This window comes from Hemiscyllium ocellatum, chromosome 36 (assembly GCF_020745735.1).
Source record: "Hemiscyllium ocellatum isolate sHemOce1 chromosome 36, sHemOce1.pat.X.cur, whole genome shotgun sequence".
In the NCBI taxonomy this organism is placed as follows: Eukaryota; Metazoa; Chordata; class Chondrichthyes; order Orectolobiformes; family Hemiscylliidae; genus Hemiscyllium; species Hemiscyllium ocellatum.
Genome location: NC_083436.1, coordinates 36,644,288 through 36,668,178, shown reverse-complemented (window position 1 = coordinate 36,668,178; position 23,891 = coordinate 36,644,288). Strand labels below are relative to the sequence as shown.

The 23,891-nt window shown below is 42.8% G+C and overlaps 1 protein-coding gene across 2 annotated transcripts in view; it reads right to left on the bottom strand.

Annotated features, from left to right (window-relative positions):
* Positions 1–23,891, bottom strand: part of LOC132833441 (probable E3 ubiquitin-protein ligase HERC3) — a 101,298-nt gene that overhangs the window by 39,163 nt on the left and 38,244 nt on the right. For both annotated transcript variants that reach the window (XM_060851729.1, XM_060851730.1), the window contains exons 5-10: positions 23,457–23,678; positions 20,459–20,550; positions 14,518–14,648; positions 9,648–9,805; positions 5,710–5,786; positions 4,189–4,301 (exon numbers count right to left, since the gene is read on the bottom strand). In XM_060851729.1, the coding sequence (XP_060707712.1) occupies positions 4,189–4,301; positions 5,710–5,786; positions 9,648–9,805; positions 14,518–14,648; positions 20,459–20,550; positions 23,457–23,678 (793 nt within the window). The remainder of the gene's footprint in view (positions 1–4,188; positions 4,302–5,709; positions 5,787–9,647; positions 9,806–14,517; positions 14,649–20,458; positions 20,551–23,456; positions 23,679–23,891) is intronic.

Sequence of the window (23,891 nt, the reverse complement as noted above, 5' to 3'; positions counted from 1 at the left end):
GCAGTTAACTACAGCCAGCACCAACTAGTTCTACTTCCTGGTATGACATCATCCTTACATTCAGTCCCAGTCCAGGTTAATAATTGGAACAAGGTTCTGCAGGCAAGCTGCCAATTCTGATTGGTTCATAAACCAGGAGGTTGGGAGATTTCACCAAATGACTTTGTATTTCAAAAAATTGGTTCCCTGGTACATTATTCGCCACAGAAAACAGACTAACGATGGCAGCAAGAATACCCACAGTCCCTTGCACTTCCAAAACCACTCTATTCATGGCACATTTCAATGGAATCCTGTTTGGAGTCAAATTCTGTCCCAGTGTTAACTTGGTTAAGCAACTGGCAACCTTATGTCAGAGAAATATGATTTTTACATTGTGGTCATTTGGCTCTCCGAGCCCATTCCACCATTCACTGAGATTATGCTGTTCTGTTCCGAAGTCATCTTTGGACTCAAAATGTTAACTCTTATTTCTCGCTCTACAGATGCTGCCAGGCTTATTGAGTTTCTCCAGAACTTCCTGTTTTTATTTCAGATCTACAGCAACCTCAGCATTTTGCTTTCACGTGGCTAATCTGATTGTGGTCTCAATTCCATTTGCATGCCTGTGCTCCATAACTCTCAAATTCGTTGTCAATCAAAAATTTATTGAACTTGTCCTCAAATAAATTCAATGTCCCAGCTTCCACTGATTTCTGGGAAAGAAAATTCCACAGACCATCAGTTCTTTGAGAGAAAAAGAATTCTTCTCATCTCCATCTTAAACGTACACCTCTTATCCTTAAACTATGTCTACCAGTTCTAAACAAGAGAAAGTATCTGTCCATTATTCACAAAATCAAGGCTCCTCAGGATCTTATATGTTTTAGTAAGATAACCATGCACTTTGCAAAATCAGAATGGGCAAACCCTTCAACCTTTCTCCACTGTTCAGCATTATACCTGTGAGGACTGGCAGCAGACAGGCAGAATTTCATTCCACAGAAAAGGGAAGGCAGGAGGTCTGACCCAATTGAGGTAATTAGAAAGGATTTGATGGGGTGGGCAGAGAGATTTTTCCAAGTGAGGGATTGTGTGCAAGCATCTCAGAACCCTGGAGCAACTTTGAGGATGTCACTGAGCTACATATAAATGGGCAGAGTGTACAATAGAATCCTAGACTAGCCTAGAACCTGGACATGAACACAGGAAGACAATATATTAGTCCATATCCAATGGTATTGTAAAACGTAGGGGCAGAAGTAGACCATTCAGTCCATCAAGTCTGCTCTGCAATTCAATGAGGTCATGACTGATGTGGTAATCCTCAACTCCACTTTCCTGCCTTTTCCCTATACCTCTCGATTCCCTAACTAATTAAAATTCTGCATAGCTCAGTTTGGAATATACTCAACACAGCCTCTACAGCTCTCGGTGGTAAAGAATTCAGAGAATCACAACTCGGAGTTAGATTTTCTTCTAACTTTTCTTTACTCTGAGATGATATATTCTAATGCTGGAGACTGCTACAATGGATGACAACACTGCAGCACCTACCTTGTCAAACTCCCAATCAGAGCCTGGTAAATCTATGATTACCATGTAAAGCAGTGTTTACCACTAATGTATAATAAACAGTGTTACTTCTGAGCCTGAGGATAGTTCACTCCACCTGCTCCTTGACCAGTCTGTAAAGAGCCCAAACTCCATAAAAGGTGACCATAACTCAGGATCATAAGCATAGGACAATCACCAATAAATCCAACTGGGAATTCAGTAAAAACAGCTTACCTACAGAATGGTAAGAAAGGGGAACGTATAAAATATTAAAAGGTAATTGTCATAGTTTTTTTAAGGTTTGACATACAAAGAATAAAGAAAAAACTCAAAAAGGAGCACAGTGGGTCCACTGAGCCGAATATGACCTTACATAATCAGTCCAGCTGGATGTAAACACCGAAGCCAGAAATCAGAGTGTTCATCTACCCAGTGGCCCAAGGCTGCACATCCAGACAGGAAGAGGGAATGTACAACAAGGGAAGTAGAGCTTTAGGGAAAAAAAAATGAGCAAGAAGAAACAGAAACTTTAACAATTTGTGACTGAAGCTGAAAAGCTGGACAATTTTCTTTGTTGAAAGGAAGTTCCTTTGAGAAACCAGGGGCTGGATTTTGGAGTAAAAATTTCTCAATATCACAAAGCTGACAATTTCAGTCCCCAAGGAGTCCATATGGTGCATTGGCCATGTTCCAATCTCTGAGCCAGGAGGCCCAGATTCAAGTCCCACCTGCTCCAGAGGCATGTCATAGTGTCTCTGATCAGGTACTGCGATTTTTGAGAAGATTTGTAGCTCAAGTTGAGATTCAGGTTCGAAGTTTGCTGGAAGGTTTGTTCTCAGATGTTTTGTCACCATACTAGGTCACATCATCAGTGAGCCTCTGGTGAAGCACTGGCATTCTGTCTGCTCACTATTGGTGTGTCTTGGTCTGTTACGACAGGTGATATCATTTCCAGTTCCTTTTCTCAGAGGTTGGTAAATGGGGTCCAAATCGATGTGTTTATTTATGGAGTTCCAGTTTAAATGCCAGACCTCTAGGAATTTCTGTGCGTGTTTCCGTTTAGCCTGTCCTAGGATGGACGTGTTGTCCCAGTCAACGTGGTGTCCTCCTTCGCCTGTGTATAAGAATACTAGTGATAGTTGCTCATGTCTTTTGGTGGCTGGTTGGTGCTTGTGTGTCCTGGTGGCTATTTTTCTTTGTGTCTGTCTGATGTAGTGTTTGTTGCAATCCTTGCAGAGTATTTTGTATGTGATATTTGTTTTGCTGGCTGTTGATACAGGGTCTTTTAGATTCATCAGTAGCTGTTTCAGCATGTTGGTAGGTTTATGGGCTACCATGATGCCAAGGGGTCAGAGCAGTCTGGTCGCCATCTCCAAGATGTCTTTGATATATGGTAGTGTGGCCAGAGTCTCTGGACGTGTTGTGTCTTCTTGTTTGAGTTTAAGAATTGGCAGACTGTGCTTATCGGGTACCCACTGTTCTTGAAGATGTTGTGCAAGTATTTTTCTTCTGTTGCTCGTAGTTCCTGGGTGCTGCAGTGTGTTGTGGCCTGTTTAAATAATGTCCTGACACAGGTCCTTTTGTGCATGTTGAGATGATTGCTCCTGTAGTTGAGTATCTGGTCTGTGTGTGTGTTCCTCTTAGGAACTCTCCAAGGCAAAGGTGGGAGCCTACCATGGTAACGGAAATTGCGAAAAGCAAGACAAGCTAGATCCAACACTAGGCCTGGAAACGGTGCTGAAAAAGGAAGTAAACACCAGGCCAACTAGCCATAAAGACGGATGTCTCACTGAAGGAGACGGGAGGCGCAGGCACTTCATTCTGTCATTGCTTAATAAGAGGAGATTCCAGACCACACATGAGAAGTACACGTCCTGAAGTAAATCTTCAGAGAGAGACCAAGAACCATGAGGCGAGATCTGCACGGAGAACAAAATTGGCCAACTTTGCTCGAATGGACTTTTCCTACTGGCAGGCCAAGCAGCAAAGGAGCAGTAGCAGGAGGAGGAGTGGCGGGAGGAGGAGTGGCGGGAGGAGGGGTGGCGGGAGGAGGGGTGGCGGGAGGAGGGGTGGCGGGAGGAGGGGTGGCGGGAGGAGGGGTGGCAGCGAGTGTTTAAAAAAGGCCAGGGACCAAGTGAGAGAACGGAGATGGAAATGCAGGTTTTGGTCAGCAACATGAGGAACTGTAACATGTCAGCTTGGGGAGGGGGGGGGAATCCAGTCAGTCAGTAACTCCATCCGATGTTTCTTTCAGCTTCATGATGGATCCGGCCCAGAATTCCATTGTGGGGGGGGGGGGGGGGAGGGGGGCAGGTCCTCCAGCCCAGAGAGTCAGAAAATGGATTAGGTGGATTTTATCTGAAACTCTCCTTCTAAAAATTGTTTTTGTTTTCTTTATATTATTATTATTGTGGAAGGACTCTTATTCTGAACTTTTTATTTCTTTATTTTTCTAATTTATTAGTATGATTTTGTACTTTTGCTGGACTTCTTTAAAATTTTTTTTGTACTCAAGCATCTGTACCTAGGTACCTAAGATGGTGCCATAAGTGACAACCTCTAACCTTTCCACTGTACTCATGTGACAATAAAGCTAATACAAGTCAATTCAATCAAATTAAAGACACTTGTCAGAGCTAGATCAAAACTTACTTAAGTACGTCCTTCCCTGAAAGGCTTAGCATCCACGTATTCACGTTGTTATTGATTATCCTGACACGCTTCAAATGATCCAAACAGCGGAAATCATCAGGGACTTGTGAATTCTAGAAGGATACATAAAGTGGAGACAAACAGGAAGAGACAAAGATATCATAAATGTGTGCTCAACTCGAAACATGAAATAAACCAAATCTCCTGCTGCTCAACTCTGATGTTTTAAGACCAAAAGACATTGGACTAGAAGTAGGCCATTCAGCCCATCAACTCTGCTCCACCATTCAAGGAGTTCATGGTTGATTTGGTTTTATTTTAGGCCTATAGGGAGATTCAAACAAAACACACACACACACACACACACACAGTTAATCACAAAGACAGGATCTTATTTGCTGATTTAAACCCAAATCAAATCTCCATGCCTGCACAATCTTGCATCAATAGAAACAAACAGGAGGAGGCTACTCAGCCAGTCAAACTTGTGCCAACCCCAACCGAGAATAATACAGCCAGTCCTCCTCCCCACCCTTTCTTAGTTTTCACTAATGTTGTGCAGATGAAGAAAATCTAAAGCACTTCACAGCTAATTAAGCTTTTTTAAGAAGCAAGTTCCATTACTGCTGTTGCATAAACACAACGGCCAATTTGCCACCAGAAAGGTTCCACAGACAGCAAAGAGAAATGTTGAGATACTTAATTCCCACTATTTCTGGTTAGCAGCCACACAACACTGGACGGTGTTTATTTTCAGGGTTGAAAGGGAACAGGTGCTTCAATTTCAGCTGACCATTGCTAGATACTAACCACTCCAACAGCGGACAAACTGCTGTCTTGTACTTGTTCAAAGCAGCTGACAGGCCATACAAACTATTCTCAGATTTAAAATCTTAGCTTAATAATCAAAACTAGAAAATCTGCATTTCATAAAATCAGTGTTTCTCATTCCACTTGTCCAAATCTACAGCATTCAAAATTATTAACAGGAATCCTTACTAAGATACAGGTTACACGAAGGCCAGTAGTGTCCACATTCATAATTCAACCTTTTCATTTAATGAGCACATGGCTATTTTCACTTCCATATCATTTCCCTGTACTATCCCATCAATACCATGTAATGCTTTTAAACGGGCAGAAACCAATCAAACCCAAACTTGAACACGGTCGGCAAGGCAGCCTTTATTGCTTTTAAGAAGTGTCACACCCGAAACATCGACTTCTCCACCTCCTGATGCTGCCTGGCTTGCTGTGTACTTCCAGCCTCCTGTTGGTCTATTTTTACTGCTCTCTGGGGCAGTGAATTCCATAGAGTCTGAGTGAATTGGCTCCCCAGCCTCTCAATTCTGCATGGCCTGCCCTTTATACTAAGACTGTGTTGCTGGCTCTAGACCATCAATTAAGACTGAATCAAAAATTACCTTATCCTATGATCCTTCAGCACATCCCCTCTACCTTTAAATCAAGGAATCACACCCTTGAAGTATTGACGGGGGTATTTAATGGGTTTGGTCTCACCTCATGGTGAAAGAAAAGGGCGAAACTCTGATCTCCTCCACAGCAAACATGTTTCAGCACACGATACATGGACTGATCTGCCGACAGATCAAAGCAAGTCTCAATGCACACAATAGCTTATGGTTCAGAAAATACCATTAGATTAAAATAATCAACAATTCACTGGCTTAAATCTTGAGGCTCACGAAATACCCACCCAACAAGTGGTCTTTCAACACGTAGAAATTATCCGTTAAGCTACTGGTACTGGCTGCACAGGAGATGGATAAGACTGATGTGAATCCTGGGGCATTGTTTCTCATCTATGTCTTAGAGGGCAAGGGTTCTGAAAGTGTTAAAGATACTGTTGAGCTCCACCCACTCTGGTGACACGATACATAAGACAATAAGATATGAAGATGAGAATTAGACCTTTCAGTCTATCGAATCTGCTCTATCAGTCAATTAATTACCTCTTCTTGTTAAGACTTATTAATGGTCTTCTAACACTGTCACTCAATAGGCCCTTGGACTCAGTATAGAATAGAGGATTGGCCTTTGGAGAGCACTTCAGGGGTCGGGGTGCATTGCAGATAATGTTGTTCTGATTGATTTTAGTAAGATTTTGTTCTAGATTTCTAAGTTTCCATTAAATTTTGTTTCTGTTACACAATCCCCAAATGGGGCTGTTTGACTATATTATTGTTTTCTTTCAAAAGAGTAGAATAAAAATTCTTTAAAGACCAGAGATCACCCCAGATAGTGGCATTTTGAATTGATTTTGGTAAATTTCCATTTCTATAAGTTCTATAAGTTTAAGTGAACCATTTGATTTTGTTTCTGTCCTCGTACCCTAGCAGGGGCTCTTTAATCCATTAAAGTTCTTTTCATCAGATAGTAGAATAGAAGATTGTCATTTATTTTTTAATAAAAACAAGAGCAGAAAAAGAATTGATGTCAGCCCTCTACCACTACCATTAGTCAGGACAACAATCTATACCAACTGAAGGGGTTTAATCTAAGGGAAGGAGAACCTGTTCAGAAGGTATAGAAAATAGAAATTCAGCATCAGGAAGTGCTGGATGTCTTGAAACGGTTAAAGGTGGATAAATCCCCAGGACCTGATCAGATGTACCTGAGAGCTCTGTGGGAAGCTAGAGAAGTGACTGCTGGGCCTCTTGCTGAGATATTTGTATCATCGATAGTCACAGGTGAGGTGCCGGAAGACTGGAGGTTGGCAAACGTGGTGCCACTGTTTAAGAAGGGTGGTAAAGACAAGCCGGGGAACTATAGACCAGTGAGCCTGACCTCGGTGCTGGGCAAGTTGTTGGAGGGAATCCTGACGCTTTGTGCGTGGGAAATCATGTCTCACAAACTTGATTGAGTTTTTTGAAGACGTAACAAAGAAGATTGATGAGGGCAGAGCAGTAGGTATGATCTATATGGACTTCAGTAAGGCTTTCGAGAAGGTTCCCCATGGGAGACTGATTAGCAAGGTTAGATCTCATGGAATACAGGGAGAATTGGCCATTTGGATACAGAACTGGCTCAAACGTAGAAGACAGAGGGTGGTGGTGGAGGATTGTTTTTCAGACTGGAGGCCTGTGACCAGTGAAGTGCCACAAGGATCGGTGCTGGGCCCTCTACTTTTTGTCATTTACATAAATGATTTGGATATGAGCATAAGAGGTACAGTTAGTAAATTTGCAGATGACACCAAAATTGGAGGTGTAGTGGACAGCCGAAGAGGGTTACCTCAGATTACAACAGGATCTGGACCAGATGGGCTGAGAAGTGGCAGATGGAGTTTAATTCAGATAAATGCGAGGTGCTGCATTTTGGGAAAGCAAATCTTAGCAGGATTTATACACTTAATGGTAAGGTCCTAGGGAGTGTTGCTGAACAAAGAGACCTTGGAGTGCAGGTTCATAGCTCCTTGAAAGTGGAGTCTCAGGTAGATAGGATAATGAAGGCAGCGTTTAGTACGCTTTCCTTTATTGGTCAGAGTATTGAATACAGGAATTGGGAGGTCATGTTGTGGCTGTACAGGACATTGGTTAGGCCACTGTTGGAATATTGCATGCAATTCTGGTCTCCTTCCTATCAGAAAGATGCTGCAAAACTTGAAAGGGCTCAAAAAAGATTTACAAGTATGTTGCCAGGGTTGCAGGATCTGAGTTACAGGGAGAGGCTGAACAGGCTGGGGCTGTTTTCCCTGGAGCGTCATAGACTGAGTGGTGACCTTATAGAGGTTTACAAAATTATGAGGGGCATGGATAGGATAAATAGACAAAGTCTTTTCCCTGGGGTTGGGGAGTCCAGAACTAGAAGGCGTAGGTTTAGGGTGAGAGGGGAAAGATATAAAAGAGACCTAAGGGGCAACGTTTTCACAGAGGGTGGTACGTGTATGGATTGAACTGCCAGAGGATGTGGTGGAGGCTGGTACAATTGCAATATTTGAGAGGCATTTGGATGGGTTTGGAGGGGTATGGGCCAGGCACTGGCAGGTGGGACTAGATTGGGTTGGGATATCTGGTCGGCATGGACGGTTTGGATGGTCTGTTTCCATGCTGTAAATCTAATCTAATCTAATCTAATCTAATCTCTATGAAATGTCTATGAATAGGGTCTGAATATGGCTTAAAAGTTAAAGGAGCTGGCATACACGATACCCATGTTGTCACCTTTCTAAAGAACAGCTGGAGGCTGAATTGCCACAATTTTCAAACAGCCAGATACTATAAGGAGACAGCTGACCTCCTTTTCTGCTTTGGCTGGAATGGTTAAGGCAATATGTTGGGCAGGACAGTGGATACAATGGTCCACTGGCAACCTTGACTGAACATTCAATTTGATTCATGAAATCTTAGTCAAGGAACTGTTGGTGATTGCTGTTAAAAAAAAACACTCCATCTGGTTCACTAAAGTCTTTTCGAAACTCAGTTAGCTGAATGGCTGATCTGCAATGCAGAGTAAGACAGATGTATGCATTCAATTCCTGCATTGACTGAGGTTACTCTCCTTCTCAATTTATCCCCTCACCCCTCTAAATATCAGGTCAAGCAAACATTAGCTTGGTCACAGAGACAATTTAGAGGGGTGTGGAGACCCTCAGGTTAAACTACCACACAGATATCTCTCATTCTCATGAGAAAACGGCCCTATGGTTTGGTAGAAGTGACTTTACTTTAGTCAGGGAAATCTGCCATCCATATCTGGCCTGGCCTGAACCACAGCAATGTGGTTGACTCTTTACTGCCCTCTGAAATGGCCTAGCAAGCCTCACAGTTGTACCAAACTGCTCAAGGGCAATTAGGGGTTAGCAATAAATATTGGTCTTACCAGTAACACCCATACCCCATGCAACAATTCATAGAATCATAGAACCCCTACAGTGTAGAAGGAGGCCATTCAGCCCATCGAGTTTGTAATGACCTTCTGAAGAGCATCCCACCCACACCCAGCCCACAACCATATCCCTTAACTCCACATTTACCATGGCTAATTCACCTAGCCTACACTGAACACTATTATCAATTTAGCATGGCCAATCCACCTAACCTGCACATCTTTGGACTGTGGGAGGAAACTGGAGCACCTGGAGGAAAGCCACGCAGACATGGGGTGAATGTCTGTCTGCCTGGAATTTGCACAGTCACCCAAGGGTGGAATCAAACCCAGGTCCCTGGCACTGAGGTAGCAGTGCTGACCACAGAGACAGAAAAAGAAAATCGACAATTTTACTAGTCAATCATCAAGGATTGATATTGGTGCAACTTCCCAAAATCAGAAATATCATTCAAATTGATAACTAATAGAAGGAGGTAGCTTCCTGCTAAAAATAGGCCAGGATAGACTTCAACACTTTACTCGAGGTGCTGGGTGAATAACATTCACACTGAATGTAAGAGCAAGAAATTGTGTTGCTCAATCCAGGGCAGCCTTGAAATTTCACTCACCGTTAGGATGTGGCTTGTGCGTGTGAGTTACCCAGTTTCCAGCTACTTTGTATGGAACCTGAGAGTTAACTGTGTGTCCCGATCCTAACTGGCCTCTGTTGCCACGTCCAAATGCATAGAGTAGGCCAGTAGAAGGGACAAAGGCAAGTGTGTGTTGTCTGAAAGAAGGAAGAACATATTACAATAATACTGCATTTCATGCTTGCTGCACTAGCATCTGAGCTTTTATTAATAATTTGTACATTTTACTCATAGCTTTGATCAACTTAAGTCGTTAATCCAATTGATTAAATTAATCCAATTATATATTTCTCTTAAATCAAGACAATAATCTGCACTTCTTTTTTGGAATATTCAAATCTATCTTTAAGAATTTCTGGGTAATTTTATGAAAAGATACCCCTTTGCATCTTTTACCAGATTTTTCAAAGACGAAGAAATATCAGGTCAAGCAAACATTAGCTTGGTCACAGAGACAATTTAGTGACCTGTTGAAATTGACTAAGTATTTGAGACTCAGGGATTGGCAGACACATTAATGAAAGAGAGACAAAAAGTGCTGGTCAAACTCAGCAGATCTGGCAGCATCTGTGGGGAGGAAGCAGAGTTAATGTTTCGAGCCTGCTGCCTCTTTATTAGAGCAGTCACTGGATTCAGTACATTAACTCAGTTTTCTCCTCACAAATGCTCCCAGGCCTGCTGGATTTTGCCAGTAATATCTGGTTTTGTTTCAAATTTCCAGCATTCACAATTCTTTGCTTTACATCAATGCAAGAGATGGGAGATGTTTTGTAATTCACTTGCACCTCAAGGCACTTAAGAGTTAACATCTCAAGTCTCAGCCTGTTGTGTGTCAAAATTGCAAGCAGGTTTTCTGACTGACTGAGGTGGCTTTGAACTGCCAGAATGTCGAAATAGCACCGTAAATCAGCAGCCTGGCATACAACTGGAGGGACTCCCTGGGGGTGGAGGACCATCCACCAGGGTCTACAAAAGGCTTGAGGATTGTGTGGTTAGAGGAGGGAAGTCAGAAAGGCATTCTCCCCAAGTTTTGGCATTAGTTTCAAATGAGAAATTGGGAGTGACAGTAGACAGTGTAGGATGGAACAGGCTTGATAGAGCTGATGAATTCTACCAGCAGTGAAAGCAGTCATTGAGGCCAGGGAGCCTAGCAAGTGTGGTCTGGGTCAGCAACACATGGAGACCCATTAAACATACAACTTGTACAGTGAGCTCGAAATTCAAGGTGTCATGTTTCTGACAGCCATATGGTGGCACTAGGCTAGTACTATCGACTTCCGCTCCCAAAACTGTGCAGCCTCTTTGTCCGAGTGAGTAAACGTCCCTTTGGTCCAATGTTAAAAGTCTAATTGAGTCGAAAGTACATGCAATTTCTTTTGCGTTTCCCCTCGACTTTCTTCTGAAGAATTTGCACACTTTAATTTTGCCCCTTTGCCCAGCCAATAATATCACTGATTTATTTTGAGATTAAATTCGTAAAACGTTCATATAATTTTCTGTTATCCCAATTTATTTTGCATTTTTTTATTCATTCACAGGTTGAGAACGTCACCTGCTGGGCAGTCGACCACATTCCTGTGGATCTGGATCCAGGTAAAGATGGCAGTTTCCTTCCCTAAAGGACATGAGCAAACCAGATGCGTTTTTCCGACAACAAATTCATGGTCATTATTGGACTATTAATTCCAGATTTTTTTAAAAAATTGAATTCAAATTCCACCATCTGCCATGGTGGGATTCAAACTTAGATTCCCCAGAACATTATCTGGGTCTCTGGATTAACAGTCCACTGATAATACCTACACTAGGCCATCCCTTGCCCTAAGAGATGACAATCACAAACAGGTAATGAGTAGTTATGACTCTTTTGAATGTAATCTTTCAAAGTTCTTTCTTTCCAACTGGGACACGTTGAGTGGTTGGGTTGGAAAAGGTTCAGTGATAATATCCTGCTTCAAGAACTTCGATCTTTCAATTGGTTTAAAAAGCTCTCTCTCCTTAGCTTAACCTACCATAAACCAGAAGGTGTTGCATTATAAGTCTGTAAATTAATGAAAGCATTCCTTCCCTGAAAAACTAATTGCAAATTAAATCGTCTAAAGTGAAGTGGGTAAGATTTAAGGCTGTGAGGATTAAGGAACCAAGCTAAGTTGGTGGAAGAAGGCTCAGCAGCAAGCTAAGGGAATGATGGGATAGCTTGTGAGGGGCCAAGTGGCTTACCCCCATCCCTGATTCTACAGTGTGGACTCGCTGACCGATAGCAGATGATCCACTCAAGAGGAGCCATGCAACACTAGTTAAAGGACTAGATGGTAGGTGGCTCCCCAAGAGCAAGTTTGAAATAAGTCACTGACTTGTGTGATTTATTCTGATGCTCTTGTAGGGGTTCCAAACATGGAACATATTCATGAAGCAGACAACATGCTATATAAAAGATTGACCAACTTACCAGTTAACAAAAGCATGGTCAATTAATATTCCGTCCACTCAAGGACAAAAGGAGGGAATCTAGTGTGAAGCCAGAAGAGTTAGGTAAGGTCCTAACTGAATACTGTGTGTTGGTATTCACCAAAGAGAACAAATTGGTGGAGGATGATCTCAGGGAAGGGAGTGTTGAGTTTCTAAGCCAAGTTGCTATTAAAAAGCAAGAGGTGTTGTGCTCCTTAAAAACCAATAAGGTAGGTAAGTCCCTGGGTGCTGATGGGATCTATCCCAGAATATTGAGGAAGCCAAGAGAACAAATTGCCAGAACATTGACAGATATCTTTGTATCTTTGATTACAGGTGAGGTCCCAGAGGATTGGAGAATAGCCAATGTTGTCCACTGTTTAAGAAGGGTAGGAGGGATAATCCAAGAAATTAAAGGCCTGTGAGACTCGCATCGGTGGTAAGGAAATTATTGGAAAAAAATCTCAGGGACAAAATCTATTCACATTTAGAAGCAAATAGACTTATTAGCAATAGACAGCATGGGTTTGTACAGGGAAGGTCATGCTTCACTAACTTGATAGAGTTTTTTAAGGTGACAAAGATGATTGAGGGAGAAGTGGTTGATGTTGTCTGTAAAGGACTTCAGTAAAGCTTTTGACAAGGTCTCTCATGGCAGACTGATACAAAAGGTCAAGTCACATGGTATCAGAGTGAGTCAGCAAGATGGATACAGAACTGGCTTACTCATAGGAGACAGGATAGCAGTGGGAGGATGCTTTTTAGAATGGAGAGTTATGATCAGTGGCATTCCACAGGGGTCAGTGCTGAGACCTCTGCTGTGATCTACGTATATGATTTAGCAGAAAACATAGCTGGTCTAATTAGTAAGTTTGTGGATGATAGAAAGATTGGTGGAGTTGTAGATATTGAGGAGAGTTGTCAGAGGACACAGCAGGATATAGATCAGATGGAGGCATGAGCAGAAAAAAAATGGTAGTTGGAGTTTAATCCAGACAAATGTGAGGCAATGCATTTTGGAAGGTCAAGTACAGGTGAAAATTATACAGTGAAGGGCAGAATCCCTCAGAGTATTGATATGCAGAGGGACCTGGGTGTGCAGACCACTGAAGGTGGCAGCACAGGTAGATAAGGCAGTAAAAAAGACTTTTGGCATGCTTGCCTTCATTGGAAGGGGCATGGAGTAAAGGGTTGACAAGTTATGCTGCAGCTTTACAGAAGTTCAGTTAGGCCACACTTGGAATATTGCATATAGTTCTGATCATCACATTACCAGAAGGATATAGATGCTTTGGCAAGGATAGAAAAGGTTTACCAGGATGTTGCCTGGTATGGGTGATTGTAGCTATGAAGGAAGATTGGACATACTGGGTTTGTTTTCACTGGGACACAGGAGATTGAGGGGTGACCTGATAGAAGTTTAAAAGATTGTGAATGGCATGGATAGAGTGGAATGTAAAAGAGGCTTTATCACAGGGTGGAGAGGTTGGTTACTAGGGGAAACAGGTTCAAGGTGCATGGGTGTGGGGGGGTAGGGGAGGTGAAGTTTAAAAGGAATTATGCAAGGCATGTTTTTCACACAAAGGGTGGTGAGTGCCTGGAATGGGTTGCCAGAGATGGTGGTGGAAACAGAAGCATTCAAGAAGCACTTGGACGAACACGTGAATAGGAAGGGAATAGAGGGAACGGGATCCTGTAATCGAAGATAGTATGCGTATGGGAGAGCAAAATGTGGTGGCACAGGCTTAAAGAGCCTGTTCCTGTGCTGAATTGTTCTTTGTTTGTTCACTAGCTTTGACCATTCACGGTGGCACTGTTTTCTGTACTTCCTCGGGCTGCAGTAGTGGGATGTCAAAATGAAAAGTGGTGCCTTGAACTGGCAAGACCCTAAACTCTGGAGCTCCCTCTCCATCTCTCTCCAGTCCTTCCTCCTCCTTTCAGGTTCTCCTTAAAAAGCTACCTCTTTGACCACATTATTAGTTACCCATGCAAAATGTCCAAACTGGGGCCTGGTTTATCTGATTTCACTTTGGGGAAGACCCACATTTATTTTTCTATATTAAAAGATGCTATACAAATACAAGCGGTCTTTTTAAAATTAATTCTTAGCTTGGAAGTATTTATTATCAGTCTTTAAAGTTATTGGCCTGTCTTTAAAAGTAAAGCCGAAGTCATTTCAAATTGAAATTTTTAATATAACCAGTTATGCTTCAAGGAAAGTAGTGATGATTGTGTGTAGTTTTGTAAACAGCAACTAGTGTATTTGAAACACAGCTAGTTTATATAATGCAATTAACATGCACCAGTTTGTTACCAGTAAAAGTAGACCTTTCCAATACAATAACAATTAGAACTCAGGCTAGGGCATCGCCCAAACTGATTTTCCACTAAATGTACTCACCTTCCACAGCTTATCTGAGAGACTTCACTTCCCATCAATTCCTGGATTCTGCGAGGATTTATTTCATTATTTATGAAGTTGTGTCCCAGTTGCCCACATAGACCAGCTCCAAAAGTAAAAACACCTCCATTCTGGGTAAAGATTACACAAACTTTTGTTGGAAATTAACAATTTGCAAAAAGTTAACAGTGTTTATATGGACAGTTATATACATCTACATTACAATACCATAAGAAACAGGAACAGAAGTAGACCATTCAACCCTTCGAGTCTGCTCTGCTAGTTATCACAGCTGAAATACTATCACTAGACTAGAATATTCCATGACAATGCACAAGTAGGGGTGGAGATTGGGGAAAATTGTGCTTTCCAGGTGCACTGGTGACAACAGCATCTTCCATTGATGCAGCACCTCTAATGCAGGAAGGAAACCTCACAAACCATCACTCATATTAAAATTCTGCTTCAAGAGAAATAACTTTATGAAGCCCAAGCTACACTGTCAATTCATTCAGATTACACAGTGGGAGTTACATGCTACAGACAGGCAGGTTAAAAAGGCATTTGGCAAACTTGCCTTCATTGCTTGGTCCTAAGGGCATATGAGTTGGGAAATTATGTTGCGATTGTACAAGATAGTGATGAGGACTCTCCTAGAATACTGTGTCCAGTTCTGGTTGCCCAGTTATAGGAAGGATATTATTAAGCTGGCGAGGGTTCAGAAGAGATTTACCAGGATGTTGCCAGATATGGAAGGTTTGAGTTATAAAGAAAGGCTGTATAGGCCAGGACCTTTTTCATTGGCGCATAGGAGGCTGAGACCTTATAGAAGTTTAAGTGACAGATAGGATCAATGGTTTGTGGGAGATTTCATGACTAGGGGCACATTTGTAAGGGGAGAGGAGAGAGATTTAACAAGAAGCAAGAGGCAAATTTTTTTCACACTGAGGTAAATTTCCAGAGGAAGTGGTGGATGTGGGTACAATTACAATGCTTAAAAGACATTTGAAAAAGTATACAAACAGGAAAGGTTTGAAGGAATATGGGCCAGGAGCAGGCAGGTGGGACTAGTTTAGTTTGGGATTACAGGTCGTTCTGCTATACTGCAACAGTTGTTTCTCTGCAGCCTCATGCTATAGAAAATCACGCTATGGAAAACACAGTTATAGAAAATCACGTTATAGAGGATCGTTAATACAAAAATTGCTAAACCGGTGCTGTAGAAATTTCACCTTATCAATGTCCACAGTTCATCAATCATGTTATAGCCAATTAGTGCTGACAAAATGCATGTTATAGCGGGACAACCTGTATGCTCGGCAAGGATTGGCTGGATCGAAGGGTCTGGTTCCACACCATAGAACTCCATGATGCTACATAACGAGTAACACGAATAATGGGGATCCAGCAGATGAAGTATGTAGTGTCACAGAATTAAAGAGATAAACAGCACAGAAACAGACCCTTCAGTCCAATTCATCTATGCTGACCCGATATCCTAACTCTGGACATCCAAAAGGCATTTGAATTCAGATAAATGTGAGGTGCTGCATTTTGGGAAAGCAAATCTTAGCAGGACTTATACACTTAATGGTAAGGTCCTAGGGAGTGTTGCTGAACAAAGAGACCTTGGAGTGCAGGTTCATAGCTCATTGAAAGTGGAGTCGCAGGTAGATAGGATAGTGAGGGCGGCGTTTGGTATGCTTTCCTTTATTGGTCAGAGTATTGAGAACAGGATTTGGGAGGTCATGTTGCAGCTGTACAGGACATTGGTTAGGCCACTGTTGGAATATTGCGTGCAATTCTGGTCTCCTTCCTATTGGAAAGATGTTGAGAAACTTGAAAGGGTCCAGAAAAAGAGTTACAAGGATGTTGCCAAGGTTGGAGGATTTGAGCTATAGAAAGAGGCTGAACAGGCTGGGGCTGTTTTCCCTGGAGTGTCGAAGGCTGAGGGGTGACCTTATAGAGGTTTACAAAATTATGATGGGCATGGATAGGATAAATAAACAAAGCCTTTTCCCTGGGGTTGGGGAGTCCAGAACTAAAGGGCATAGGTTTAGGGTGAGAGGGGAAAGATATAAAAGAGACCTAAGGGGCAACTTTTTCACACAGAGGGTAGTATGTGTGTAGAATGAGCTGCCAGAGGATGTGGTGGAGGCTGGTACAATTGCAACATTTGAGAGCCATTTGGATGGGTATATGAATAGGAAGGGTTTGGAGGGATATGGGCCGGGTGCTGGCAGGTGGGACTAGATTGGGTTGGGATATCTAGTTGGAATGGACAGGTTGGATCGAAGGGTCTGTTTCCGTGCTGTACATCTCTATGACTCTATTTAAGCATCATGCAAAGGGAAGATCGCGTGGAATCTGGGCTTTTTTTTGCTTGGATAGAGGATTTATGAACCAAAAGAAAGCAGAGAGTTGGGATAAATGGATAGTTTTCCGGCTGGCAAGGCATACTGGTGGGGTGACACAGAATTTAGTTCTCAGACTCCCAACTATTTATAATCTATATTAATGACTTGGATGCAAGGATAGGAACTACTAAAACCAAGTAGGTAGGAAAGTAAGTTGCAATGGAAAAGTCAGAAATTTACAAATGGATAGGTTAAGTGAATGGACCAAACCTTTGCAGATGAAGTTTAGTAATGATAAATGAGAGGTTATCCACTTTGGCTCGAGGAATAGAAAGGCAACTTTTTATCTAAAATGGAGAGAATCTTCAGAGTGCTTCAGTGCAGAGGGATCTGGGCGTTCTCATTCATCGATCACTCGTATGCAGGTACCACAGGTAATAAGGAAAGGAAACGGAACTTTGGCATTTATTGTGTGAAAATAAGAGCTTTAAAAGGTTATTCTCTCCTTTTTTTTAAAAAAAGAGGTTTTAAGCCAGAGGTGAAGAGCAATCTATGAGCAGATAAACAACTTGTGAAGTCTTAGGTTTTTTTTAAAAAAGTTGGAACAATAGAAGCAGGCTGAATGGGTGTGGTCACACTCCCACCCACAGAACTAGGATCCTTAGTTTAGTTTTCAGCAGAGGTTGCAGGGGTTGTGAAAAGCTGCCATATCTCTCTTTGCTTCAACTGAAAGCTGGAGTTCTCACTCTTTCAGAACTGTCTTTTGATGTTCTTTCCTCCTGGACTGGCGTTACGTGAGAGACAACCTGTTTTCTGAATTTATGTTTTGCTAATGGTGTGTTTATGGGATGGTACTATATTGGAACAGTTACTGTTCAATAATAAAATAATATCTTTTAAGTTTTCCGAGAGTTAAGTCATTCTAAGTTCATCTTTCTTTTGTTGTATTTTAGCAATAAGCTTTGAATAAATTGTGTTTTGCTTAACATTGAGTATTTTGACCAATCGAACTGTATCTGGAACACAGCAAATTAAGAAATTTAAAATTAAGAAACAAAATGTTAGGATGTAGACTACCTTCTTTATATATTTTGGAGGGGGTCTGGTCTGATTCATAATTGCTAAAGCAATCGAGTATAAAAGTAGGGAAATGTTGCTGCAACCATACAAAGCATTAATGAGACCACATTGGAAGTACTGCATACCGTTTTAGACCCCTTACTTGAAGGGAGATGTATTTGTACTGGAGGCAGTTCAAAGGAAGTTACTAGATTCATTCCAGAGAGGAGAGGTTTGTCTCAAGAGAGACTGAGTAGTTTAGGCCTACAGTCTCTGGAAATAGAAGAATGAGAGGAGATCTGATTGAGGTATACAAGATCCTTGTGGTGACTGTAACAAGGTCAGATTCAGAGTTCCCTGACTGGACCAGATTAACAGCCTCAATCAGGGAGCCCTGGCTGACAGTTACGAACGAGAGTGTCAGATCTCCTGTCACTCAGAGCTGGCTCTAAGGGAGCTGTATCAGTGTCAAGATCTCTCTACATGTAAATAAAGGGTGATTTGATGACAGGATACCGGCCTCTGTGGAGTTATTGCAATGCGAATGGTAATTGGCAAAGTAAACATAGAAAGGGTGTTTCTTTATGTAAGGCAATCAGCAAATCAAGTATACAGCGTTATAGAAAGATAGTTTACTTTTAGGATAAGGAGGAGCAGATTTAAAGAGATGGGGAGAAATTACTTCTCTCAATGGATCCATGAATCTCTGGAATTCACAACCACAGAGTGTGGTGGATATTGGGGCATTGAGTAAATTTAAGGGAGATAAATTTTTAACTAATAATGGGTTGAAGAGTTATGATGACTAAGCAGGAAAGTGGATTTGAGGCGTAGATGAGAGCAGCCATGATCAAAGGGCAGAGCAGGCTCAAGGGGCTGAATTGCCTATTCCTGACCTAGACAAAGGTGAGGACTGCAGATACGGGAAATCAGAGTCTAGATTAGAGTTGTGCTGGAAAAGCACAGCAGGTCAGGCAGCATCCAAGGAGTAGGAAAATTGATCTTTCGAGCAAAAGCCCTTCACCAGGAATGAAGGCAGGGAGCCTCAGGGTGGAGAGATAAATTGAAGGGGGGTGGGGATGGGGAGAAGGTAGCCAAGTCTACGATAGTTGGATGGAGGTGGGGGATGAAGGTGATAGGTCAGAGAGGAGGGTGAGCGAACAGGTGGGAAGGAAGATTGGCAGGTAGGACAGGTCATGAAGATGGTGCTGAGCTGGAAGGTTGGAGCTGTGGTCAGGTCCATGCCCCCCCCCCCCCAACAACCCACCCTCCCCTCTTGGCACCTTTCCCTGCCACCACAGGAATTGCAAAACCTGCACCCACATCTCCACCCCCACCCCCCACCTCTGCTTTCTCCATCCAAAGCCCCAAAAGAGCCTTCCACATCCATCAAAAAGGTTTCACCTGCACATCCACCAATGTAATTTATTGTATCCGTTGCTCCCGATGTGGTCTCCTCTACACTGGGGAGACTGGACGCCTTCTTGCAGAGCGCTTTAGAGAACATCAACCCCACCGCCCCGTAGCCCATCATTTCAACTCCCCTCCCACTCTGCCGAGGACATGCAGGTGCTGGGCCTCCTCCACTGCCACTCCCTCACCACCCAATACCAGGAGGAAGAAAACCTCATCTTCAGCCTTGGAACACCTAGACCTCAGGGCATCAATGTGGACTTCACCAGTTTCCTCATTTTCCCTTCCCCCACCTTACCCCAGTTCCAACCTTTCAGCTCAGCACTATCCTCATGAGCTGTCCTACCTGCTAATCTTCCTTCCCACCTATCCATTCCACCCTCCTCTCCGACCTATCACCTTCATCCCCACCTCCATCCACCTATTGTACTCTTGGTTACCTTCTCCCAACCGCACCCCCTTCCCATTTACCTTTCCACCCCCAAGGCTCCCTGCCTTCATTCTTGATGAAGGGCTTTTGCCAGAAACATCAATTTTCCTGCTCCTCGAAAACGTCTGACCTGCTGTGCTTTTCCAGCACCACTCTAATCTCTACTCCTGCACCTAGTTCTTATGTTGTTATGTTTATGAAGATTCTAAACCAGGAGCATTTGGTCAGAAATCTGGTAAAGTCGAGGCCCTCAGTTTTGTGATTATTCACATAACACAACTTCACAATTTACAGGGAAGAACTGCAGAGAAGCAATTAAATCAAACTTAATGATTTGATGTAGGAGGTCATTTCTCTGGATGTAATTCACTCTAAATGACAGTGGAGAATGGAATGAAACTTTGTTTTGTTAGGTTTTGGAACATTTTTCTGTTTTTTTATATCTAGACTTTTTTTATTTTCATCTTTTGTGCAATAAACTCCTGTTCTGTTGTTAAAGAAAATCTGTAGTTTCGTGCATCTATGAATGACCATCCCGTTAATTATATGTTTTGTAACAACTCCATCAGGTCAGATATCATTCTGGGGTGTGTCCAGTAGTACCATCTGCTGGGATGATAACACAGTAAATGCTCAACTTGCCAATGACCCACACATTACCCGTGTGAAAAGAAAACTGTACCTTGGTTAGAGCTGCTGTGTGTTCCTCACCACAGCTAATGTAAACAATTTTTTGTCTCCTCAGGAACTTGACATGATTGGGGACATCTCGATCTAAAAAGGTAACCAGATAAAAATCTGTTCACTAAGTCACCGGTTATGCACTTCGGAGGCACTCCCTCTCGTGGATGAAAATATAAAAAGAGTTTGATGATTTCGCCATTTCTAACCTATTATCTGCCAGGATACAATAGTATTGGTGGTTAGGGTACTGAATGGTGAATTCAGAGAAGTGGAGTTCACATCCCACCATACAATGGAAAACTGCTAAATGTCAGCTCTGTATTGTACCATGAATAATTGTCAGAAAGACCCAACCAATTCAGTGGGGAAAAAACCGGAAATCCTTCACCTGAAGAACATTTCTGAAGAAGTAATTTCTTTAATCTTCTTTCATAACTTAAATTCCAAACATTTGGAATAATGTTTAATGGTCCAAGTTTCCTCCAAACCCCAAAAAGATCTATAATATCAATGAGGGGGAGGCTAATTTTTCATTCTCATTAACTAATTTATTATGTGAAATGTATCTTCTTCATTTGTGTTAAGCTGTGAGACATTTGGAATGAATAGAATTCATCATTATCCTGAATTTTTTTTATCACTTCGCCAAACGTAAAAGCCACGACACACACGGTAAGTTGAAATTTCCTCAATGCATGATATTTAAGTGGGCACAAGACATCAAAAGGTTTTGTTGTCAATATCTGACACACACTTCATGAAGAGCACATTAATTTGCAATGAATTCATCCCCGTAACCTAAGTATTTCCTGGCTCCTATTAAAGCAGGTATTGCTTTGTTGACAAGCTCCCCCCCCCACCCCCCTCCCCCGGCAGCATCCCTCCCTCTTTCTGTTTTGTCACCTCCAATTCTCTACCCCGCACCTCTTTCCAGTCACTTTCTCGCCATGCAATTCTCACCTGACCCGGCAAACCTTTTCCTCCAGGCCTTGCACACACAGATTCACTTCCCTTTGCCTTACATCGTTAGAGCATAAGAAATAGGAACAGGAGCAGGCCATTTGGTCCCTCGAGCCTGTTCCACCATTCGAAAGAATCATGGCTAATCTAGCATTCCACACGTACACCTTCCTGGCCTTTCTTTGCACTCCTCAATTTCCCTAGAGAGGAAGAGCATATCTATCTCAGCCTTCAATATACTCTTCCACCACAGTTTTCCGTAGCAAGGAGATGCAAAGACTCATAACAAACCTCAGAAAAACATTTCTCCACATCTCAGTCTTAAATTGGTACCCCTCTATTCTGAGACTATGCCCGCTGGTCTTTGACTCTCCCTGCAGACTCATGCCAATGTGCCCAGCCTCGGGTGCAGGCTTACTCCTCCTCCTCCAAACTCTCACCCAAGTGATTCGATTCTTCCAGGTAACCTGGCCATGTTCGGGAACCATTTCACTCACATGTGTTCTGAGCATTGATGGGAATTCAGTTCCACACCAATGTCAATATCCTCTGAAGCGATCAGCTCTGCACCATACAAGGAGTGGCTCATCCCTGCCTTCAGGGCATTGTGGGATGGATAATAAAGGCTAACCTTTAGTCATAGAGAGTCATGGAGATGTACAGCACGGAAACTGACCCATCAGTCCAACTCATCCATCCCACCAGATATCCTAACCTCATCCAGTCCCATTTGCCAGCACTTGGCCCGTACCCCTTTAAACCCTTCCTATTCATATACTCGTCCAGATGCCTTTTAAATGCTGTAATTGCACCAGCCTTCACCACTTCCTCTGGCAGCTCATTCCACACATGCACCACCCTCTGCGTAAAGCAGTCCTTAAGTCCCTTTTAAATCTTTCTCCTCTCACCCTAAACCTATGCCCTCTAGTTCTGGACACCCTCAACCCAGGGAAATGACCTAGTCTATTCATCCTATCCATGCGCCTCATAATGTTATAAACCTCTAAGGTCACCCCTCAGCCTCCGATGCTCCAGGGAAAGCAGACCCAGCCTTTTCACCCCTGCCCCATAGCTCAAATCCTCCAACCCTGGCAACATCCTTTTCTGAACACTTTCAAGTTTCACGATATCCTTCCTATCGGGGGAGACCAGAATCGTACACAATATTCCAAACGTGGCCTAATCAATGTCCTCTACAGCCGCAACATGATTACCCAACTCCTCCACCCAATGTTCTGACCAATAAAGGAAAATGTACCAATCGCCTTCTCCACAATCCTATTCACCGGTGACTCCACTTTCAAGGAACTACGAACCTGCGCTCTTCATCAAGAATGCATTTAGCAAGACTGGAGGCTGGTGGTTACTTGAAATATAGAATTTATAATTTAACTCTAATGTGAATTCTTATAACACTGTCTCACTCTTCAGTATTTAATAGCCTATCTCGGCCAAGAACACACCTTTTAGTTGGAATAATCCCAGCTTGTGCCTTGGAGATCATCATCACCTTCTAAACAAACAAGCTTTCCCACCTAGATGGACAGAAATACCACCCCCTGCAAGTCCCCCTCCAAGCCTTGCACCATCTTGACTTGGAACTATACCACCGGGTCAGAACCTTGGAACTCCTTCCCTTACAGCACGGTGATCCAACACGCTGCACCAGTTCCAGCGCAGTACGACACCACCTTAGGGACATGCAGTAGATGCTGGCTTAGCCAGTAATGCCAACATCTCTTGAACAAATGCCTAATTGGCTCTCCACCTGAATGAAGGAAATCCACCTTCCAAAGATTATAGTGAGGCTTTGGTCCACCAGGTATAACTTTGCTACTGGTCCAGATTCCTAATTCGCCTCATTCTACCTGGAAAACAATCAGTCCAGAAACACGGGGCAGGATCATGTACGAGCTGGTCTTTTCCTGACCAGTTTTCCATGAACACGAGACTTCCTAACTTGAACATGGCTCATCAGAAACTGCACACCAATCACTCCCAAAAACAAATCTCACACCGCTCTGTTAACTGCATACCTTTATCATCACTGAGTCCGAGCTGACCACAGTTATTCCTCCCCCAACCAAACACTGCTCCCGACAGCGACAGAGTAAAGCTGTGCGTCCCTCCTGTAGCGATCTGAGCCAGCGGAATCCCAGTCAGAGACTTGATGCACTGGGGGCTGGACTGAGAGGGGTAACTCTTCCCCAGACCCAACTGGCCATGAGAATTCTGGCCCCAAGCAAAGAGACGACTATCTAGAGAAAAGAAATCAAGGATAAAAAACACTAACTGAAGCATCAACGCAACACAAATGTAGCACTGGCTTCTGACAATCAACTACAGATTAGTAATCTAATCTAATCTAATACAGGCTACACATGAAGGGGGAAATGATTGTGACCTTCCATAACAGTGTAAAGGGCACGACATCAGCTTGGGTATCTTTTCAACTCCTCTACCACTAACTG